Source organism: Geospiza fortis, unplaced genomic scaffold (genome assembly GCF_000277835.1).
Source record: "Geospiza fortis unplaced genomic scaffold, GeoFor_1.0 scaffold289, whole genome shotgun sequence".
NCBI lineage: Eukaryota > Metazoa > Chordata > Aves > Passeriformes > Thraupidae > Geospiza > Geospiza fortis.
In genome coordinates, this window is record NW_005054478.1 from 51,661 (window position 1) to 59,927 (window position 8,267).

The 8,267-nt window shown below is 44.0% G+C and overlaps 1 protein-coding gene across 1 annotated transcript in view; it reads left to right on the forward strand.

Moving 5' to 3' along the window:
- Nucleotides 1–8,267, forward strand: part of OSCP1 (organic solute carrier partner 1) — a 10,845-nt gene that overhangs the window by 386 nt on the left and 2,192 nt on the right. Inside the window, exons 2-6 of the mRNA XM_031063032.1 lie at nucleotides 1,585–1,614; nucleotides 5,592–5,746; nucleotides 6,432–6,599; nucleotides 6,952–7,032; nucleotides 7,587–7,690. Coding sequence (XP_030918892.1) covers nucleotides 1,585–1,614; nucleotides 5,592–5,746; nucleotides 6,432–6,599; nucleotides 6,952–7,032; nucleotides 7,587–7,690 — 538 coding nt within the window. The remainder of the gene's footprint in view (nucleotides 1–1,584; nucleotides 1,615–5,591; nucleotides 5,747–6,431; nucleotides 6,600–6,951; nucleotides 7,033–7,586; nucleotides 7,691–8,267) is intronic.

An 8,267-nucleotide genomic window follows, 5' to 3' on the forward strand; every position in this document is an offset into this window, starting at 1 on the left:
GTGCCGCTTCCCGGGATGCCACAGAATCACAAAACGAACTCGGCTGGAAAAGACCTTTAATATCACCCAGCCCAGCCCATGCCCTAACACCTCCCCATCAGCTAAACCCTGGCACTGAGTGCCACCTCCATCTGTTTTTAAACTCCTCCAGGGTTGGTGACTCCACCCCTCCCTGGGCAGATAATTCCATTTCCCAGTCACTTTTTCAGCGAATAATTTCTTTCTAACATCTGACTTAAACTTCCCTTGGCGCAGCTTAAGGCTGTGTCCCTCTGTCAGCTGTGACACAGGGACACGCTGTGCTGTCACCAGAGGATGCTGCGGGCTCACGGCGTCAGTTTCCCTGCCCCGATTTCAGTAATTACCCCAGTAATTAACACAGAAATCAGCCCTCAGTGTTTTGTGCTCTCGACTGGGCAGCACAGCCCGTTGGGTTGAGCTCGGTGAAGTTCCTCAAGTCCCTTCCCAGCCCGAGGGTGTTGCTGAGGTTAGTTTGGGAGGTTCTCACCCAGAAGGAGAAAGTGGAGTCCGTGTTGGTGTTTCTGTGCGCAATTCGGGGGTTAAAGCTTCAGAAATGCACTTTTGGACTCAAAATAACCCAGGATTTGGTTATGTCAGCCCAGCTCCTGGACTGTTTGGGGTAGAGCAGGGTGCTTTGCAATGGGAAGGAGTTTCCAGGAATAAAATTATAAATCTCATGCAGAGACAGCACGTGCAATTGTGTGAAATTCAAATACCAGTACAGCTCCTGAAATCCTGGCTTTTACACAATCTCATTTGGCCAAAATCCTTGTACAAACAGAGCCTCATGTCTTCACGTGGGCCATGAAACTCCAGCTCCCAGCCAAGCATCTCTGCATTTACCACTTCCTTTTAAAGCTTTGCTTTACAAGTGTTTGCACCTCTCTGTCAGGGCATGGGGAATAGTGCCTCGGGAAGCTCTGTGATGTTTTAATAAAAAAAATCAACTTGGTATGAGCTTGGTATTGTTATCCCTTCTGCCTGTCCTTTATGAAGTGCTAAACAACAAAGGGTTCACTGTGTAATTGTTGTGTTGTTTGTGAGGGGGAAATTTGTAATTATTCATGTGTGTCCTGATGGGTGAATGATGTGACACAAGTTTACTGCTGTTCATTCAGGGACAAGGTTAGGATTTTAGCTAAATTAAATCTTGGGGGAGTATCTGGAGAATTGGATTGTTTTAGTTTGTCCACACATGGAATTTTTTTTCTTCCAAAAAATTGTGTGTTAATTTCACTGAGATGTGGTTCATCCACACTGAGGTTTGTTGATGCTTAAAGCTGTTAGCTCAAATGTTGGTTACTTCTAAGTGCAAGATGCAGCTGAAAACTACCCAAGCTCATGCAAAGGGTAAAATTTGATGTGCACTGAAGCAGCAGGATTTTATCCAAGGGGAGGGTGAGGTTGTCATTCAGTGCTGAATGCTGATGAGAAGAGACAAAATCCATTAGTTAGCTTCTTTTTCTTTTTTTATGTTTATTTCTTTCTTATTTTCTTTTCTTCTCCTTGCAACTCTTGTTCTTACATCTTGAACTGCTGTTTTGTTTTGTATGCTTCGTGTAGATGAATGGACAGATGTGGACAGGAAACGAGGTACAGTAACTGCTGTGTGCATGCACCAGTCCAACCCCACGTGCACACCTGGGGCTCATCGTGCCTGAACACCTGAGGCTGTTCTGCAGCCTTCAGTCAGTGTCACAAATGAACAATAATGCTCACCTGCTCCTTAAATTACTGTAAATCAGTGAAAAAAAAAAAAAACCAGACCATATCTTAAAATCATATGGCCTCAAAAATCAGCTGTTAATTTAACCAAGAATATAAATGGATCAAAGCTTTTTATCCTGGTGGTCTTGCCTGCAAAAATGGTATTTGTGTTTCTTTACCACTGTTTTTATGCAAGCATGTAATTGTGTGAGCATTGTGCAGGTCGTTTTTCTGCTCAAATGCAGGAATATTGGGTATATTCCATTTTTTTAAGGTTTTATCTCATGCATTGCTCAGGGTTTGGACAGGTGAACTCCAGGGATGATTGAAGGCATTCCCATCCCAGCTGCTTTACCCACCTGTGCTGGTGGTCACACCTGGCAGAGCCATCCCAAAGGAGCAGGAGCCCTCAGCTCATCCTGACTGGAGGATCCTGAGGGTGGGATTGAGCCCTCGGCTGTTTCCCTCTGGAATCTGCCCTGGAACAGGAGCCTGCAGCAGGGGCTGTGCTAAGGAATGAGGAGATGAATCTCTTGAATCTCAGGATTTTGTTCAGTGAGCATGAGCAGAACTTACAGAGTCCTTCTGAGCAGCCCTTTCTAAAGAGGGATCAAGGTTGTGATGATCAAGGTTGTGATTGGAGTTTTGCAAAATAAGCATCATTTTGGTAGGTTTGAATATCTACTGAAGGTAAATGCTGATGTCCTGCAGTCTGCCCCAGCTCTTTTCTTACCATTACATCCTGTTTCCAAGCACACCCTTTAACTCAGAAGTCCAGGGACAGATTCCATCCCATCCCAGACGAGCAGGAGCTGCCCAGAGCTGTGAGGCAGGGAGACAGGGCTGGCTCAGGGGCAGGTCCCAGGCTGACCCTTCCCTTCTCCCGTGAGAGAGAGCGCTGTGCTCAGTGCTCCAGGAGATCTCAGGGGGGTTCTGGTGTCACCCCCTGGGGCTGTCACTGATGGAGCAGTGACAAGGTCCCTGAGGAGCCTGTGGCACTCAGGGTGACTGTCCAGAACCCAGAATGTTCCTTCTGCTGTCCCAAACATCCTCCAGATGTAGAGTAGAAATTTTCCAGGGTAGAAATCCATTTTGATTTAGGTGAAATGTACATTTTTGAGTTGAGTCTGTGGTTAGAAAACGTTGCTATTCAGCCTGATTGCAAGGCCTAAGCTCAGAGAAACTGCTTCAGTGAAGGACAGAGATAAGGGAGGGGACACAGAGGGTGACACAGAGAGACAGAGAGACTGCTGTGAGAGCAAGTCAACCTGACCTAAGAATTCTTTCTGGTAAAGAAGAACTAGCGACAAATGTCAGGCGAAATTCGTAAAAATGAACACGTATGAACCTATTGTGAAATTATATGCATATGTATTTGAGAAAGAGCTAAAAAGAGACCTGAAGTTCCCAGAAGTACACATGGCATTTTAGAAGAACGATTCCCACATGCGTCCAGCGCTGCAATAAACATACCGGCTTTACGACTTTCCCAAAAGTTGTAGAGTTTTGATTATCTCCGCAAAACACCAGGGAGCCCCAGCATCACCCAGGCCTGGCTCCAGCCTCATGTCATGCATCCCAGCCATGCCAGTGACACCAGTCTGTCACCAGAGACTTGGTGTGAGGAGGCCAAAGCCACCGTCACCCCCAGCTTCAGTCCTGTCCATCACTCTGCCTACACTGGTTTCCCTCCTCTCATCCCAGCTATGACCTCTCCTCTGTGCTGAGTTGCTTTCTCTGTGTTGCTTGTGCCATGTCCCTGGGCCAATGCTCCTGTGTCACCTGCCATGGCCACTCCAGGGCCCCCCTGAGACCTTTGCTGTGTCATTATCAAACATGTGAGAGATTTATTATCAATTTGCCCTTTACCATGATTGATTTTTTTTTATGTCGTTCTCAGTTCTTTTTATAGCCCACACAAGAGGTTTTAATTTCAGAAGATAATTTATGTCTGTGGTTTTTCTGTTGAAAAATCAGTGTCCTGGGAGGTGTCTGTCTCCTGCTGGTTTGGATTGTTTGTGGCTCTCCAAAGACAGGAGAAATCATTCTATGGGCAGCACAAAAAAGCAACTTTAAAATATTTTCTTTTATAGCAGTATAAAGCAGAAGTTTTATTTTTGTCATAATTGATTCCCTGTAAAATTAACTAGATACTAATATCTACTAGTACTAATATATTATATTTTCTCCATGAAAAATAGGAGATTTCTGCCTGAGATTGCAAAGTAGGATTGCTTATGGCCAGTTGATTTGAAAGGAAGGAAGGAGGGACTTTTTTCCCATTTGTAATTAGGTGTATTCTTAATCCAGACTGCTCAGGAGCTGAGATCTGTCTGTGGTTTTGGGTGTTTAAACCAGGACTAAGGAGCCCTGTCAGGTTCAGCACAGGGGCTGCTGAGCTGTGTATGAGGAACCAGCAGGTTTGGGGAGGAGAGAGAACCATTTCAGGAGGCCTCTGCCCTTGGGAACACAGCTCTCCCTGCCCAGGCTCCCAGCAGTCCGCAGCGAGTTTATCCTCTGGGAAGAGATGAAGTGACAGGGAAATTAGGAAATTACCTTTGTTTTGTCTGTTGGGGTAGGACAGGTGTGAAAAGCCAGGTGTCTGACACCCCCCAGGGAATCATTAGGGCAATAACTCAAACCACTGGTCACTACCACTCTCTGTATGTTCACTTTTTCTTCTTTTCTTTCTTTTTTTTTTAATTATTTACTCTGAGATTTTTCTAATCCACAAGAATTGTCTGGCATTATGAGCTTTGTAACAGTCATCTGCTTAGGAAAATCCACACTTGTACAGTAATCTGTGACCTGATGTATTCATTTACCTTTTTTTTTATATAAAGAAACAAATGTTTACTGATGATAACTCTTTAGAGTGTATCAGGCAGATAATAAAAGTGGCAGAACCAGCACAAAAGCTCAGGTGCTGTATCTGCTTGAAGCACTGCACAATGTTTTCCATCTTGTTTGCATTAGAAGCTCAATAACCAGAGCACAGCCCTCACACTCAGCACTCCTGAGCTCTAAGAACTCCTCAGTAATAAAACAGTTCCATGGCTAAACTTACACATTAAAAATTAACCACGAGTAAGGAAGTTTGGACTTCTGCATTTGAAACTCCAGGGCCTGCAGATGTTTCAGCTGTGAGAGCCCTGAGTGGGTTGATATAGATCCCAGGGATATAAATGCTTTATTAAATGCCTGCCAGTGTTAATCTGATTGGAATAAAGATTACAGAGAGCCCCGCAGGAGCTTCTGTTGAGAAGTTAAAAAATAGACTGATGGTGTCAGAGGGTGTGGAGGAACAGGCACAGCAAAGATCTACCACAGTGCAAAACTCTCCTTAGGAAGCAGAACTGCAGCTTTTAATATTATTCTTATTATTTTTAATTATCTACAGCAGATAATAACATATCAGAGCAGCCTACAAACAACATTATTTAAAAATGAAAAGTGCCAACCATAGCTCTAAAACCAGGGCAGCAAAGGCAGCCTTATTCCCACTGGCAAACAGGGCCTGCTGCCTTCAGCTCAGGTGGCATTTGTGCCTTGAGGGACAGCAGGTGGCTGAGGCCAGGTGGGGCTGAGGCAGAGCTGGATGCAGAGCTGGATGCAGAGGTGCTGCTCAGGTGGGGCTGAGGCAGAGGTGGATGCAGAGCTGGATGCAGAGATGCTGCTCAGGTGGGGCTGAGGCAGAGCTGGATGCAGAGCTGGATGCAGAGGTGCTGCTCAGGTGAGGCAGAGCTGGATGCAGAGATGCTGCTCCCCCTCTCCCGTTGTGCTCTGTCCCCGGTGTGCCCCTGGCATGGAGCAGGAACAGGCTGTTCTGGAGCAAACCACAGAGCCTAACTTTGTCTTTGCAGTGATGAACGACATCATCAGCACCATGTTCAACAGGAAATTCATGGAGGAGCTGTTCAAGCCCCAGGATCTGTACTCCAAGAAAGCGCTGCGCACCGTGTACGACCGCCTGGCCCATGCCTCCATCATGAGACTCAACCAGGCCAGCATGGACAAGGTAACACTCCTGCTGCCCTCCCCAGCTGCCCTTCACCAGGTTCTGTTGCAATATTTAACCCGTAGCTTTACCATTTTGGAGCAGCTTTCCTTGTGAAAATGGTTCTCTGTCACATTCATATTTTCTGAAAAATTCCTTCACCCAGGATTTTTCTCCTGGGAGGCTGAGAAACCTCAGAGAAAAAGGAAAACAATTCTTATCTCATTTGCTCCTCCTGTGTTGTGCTCATGTGGAATGTGTTTGGAGATTGTTTACCCACAGGTGATTGTTTCATTGGATTCTGCTGTGAGTTGTTTTCACTCTTTGGCCAATTACTGCCAAGCTGTGTCGAGACTCTGGAAAGAGTCATGAGTTTTCATTATTATCTTTTTAACCTCTAAGTATCCTTTCTGTATTCTTTAGTATAGTCTTCTTTAATATAATATAGTATCATAAAATAATAAAATAGCCTTCTGAGAACATGGAGTCAGGTTCATCATTCATCAGGGCACCTCACAAATACAATAGTGGCATTGGAGACCCAGCAGGAAGGCTGGGGATGGGACTGCAGAGCTCTTGTTTTTTAAGAAATGAAGTTAAAATGGTTCCTTGTGCCACAGGCAGGTGCTGGCCTGACTGAATCCCCCTCTCCATGCCCAGGAGGTTTCCTCTGTGACAGGACCAACATTCCTGTGTTCCTTTGCAGCTCTACGACCTCATGACCATGGCCTTCAAATACCAAGTGCTGCTGTGCCCTCGGCCCAGGGACATTCTGCTGGTCACCTTCAACCACCTGGATGCCATCAAGGATTTCATCTCCGACTCCCCTGGCATTCTGAACCAGGTGGATGAGACCTTCCGGCGGCTGATCGAGGTAAGAATCCTCAGAAAAAGGGTGGGACACACTGTGGTTTGGTTTTATGGGTTTTTTACCTCTTAGAGATGAATTACTACATTGGAGAGGGTTGTGAGTCAAGTGGTATTTTTCTACTGGCCCAGTTTAAATCAGTGTATTGCTTATTCAGCCTGATTTAAGTCTCCACTGATTTCAGCAGAAATTAAATCAGACTTTTAGTGGCAGACAATAATTGTTGATAATAACCAGCAGCCCCCTTAGAGCATCCTGCTCCCCCTGCAAGTGGATCAGAATGTTCAGCTGTATTTTCTTTCCCTGGGTGGGACATGGCACACCTGCAAACCCTTGCATGATGATTTTCCTTTTCCAGACCTACAACCCTCTCTCTGATGGTGAATTCCAGCTCATCAGGCAAACACTTCTCATTTTCTTCCAGGACATGCACATCAGGGTAAGAGTCCAATCCAACTAGGCAGGGAGAATGACAGGGAGTTTGGGACTGGAATATAAAGGGATCTGCTTATAAACACTGCAGGTTTGGGTTTGTTGCTTGTGCTTTTCAATCATCTTGATGTGCTTGTAATTGCACTCAAATTTCATAAATTGAGCACATATACTGCAATAATGCTGAATTCTACAATATTATGAAAAAAAGGAATCTCTACTAGTGTGATTTGGATGGGTAAATCCGTTTTTCCTTTTAGAAGAAACTTGATAGCCTGAGCATGAAGTCTTGGTGTTGTCTAAACAAATTGGTCACACTCATGTGCATGAACAGGATGTAGTTTTTAATAATTTTTTTAATGTTAGATCAGTGTGCCCATCCTCTGCACCACAGTTCCACATCACTGGCTGTGTAAATACATCCCTCCCCACAGATCAAGAGCTCTGGGAAACCTTCCCCAGCCCAGGCAGCGAGGCTCAGACTCAGATTTCAGGGAATTTGGATGGGAAGGTCTGTAGGGGATTTCCCCAGGCTGTGATGTTTGTGATGTCCCTTTGCAGGTCTCCATCTTCCTGAAGGATAAAGTGCAAAACTCCAACGGCCGCTTCGTGCTGCCAACCTCAGGGCCTGTCCCCTGGGGCACAGAGGTGCCAGGGCTCATCAGGTGAGCTGGTGCCATGTGTGGGACACAGGGAGCAGCATCTCATGCCAGAGGGCTCAGAAATACAGATCAAACTGCCAATCCTGTTGCATGGATAGCTGAAACTCCAGTAAACACTATTTAAGAGGCCTTTATTGTTTGAATTATTATTATTAATCTATCATTAATCTATTATTTATCTATCATTTATCTGTTATTATTGTTCTGTTATTATTATTATTAATTTATTCTTTATCTATTATTATTTATCTATTATTTAACTATTATTTGAATTTTATTTATCTGTTATTATTATTCTATGAAACTCCAGTAAACACTATTTAAGAGGCCTTTATTGTTTGAATTATTATTATTAATCTATCATTAATCTATTATTTATCTATCATTTATCTGTTATTATTGTTCTGTTATTATTATTATTAATTTATTCTTTATCTATTATTATTTATCTATTATTTAACTATTATTTGAATTTTATTTATCTGTTATTATTATTCTATTATTACTATTATTATTACTATTTAATACTATTTAAAGGGCACTATTTGGGACTAAGTCACCCAGCAATGAAATGCTGAGC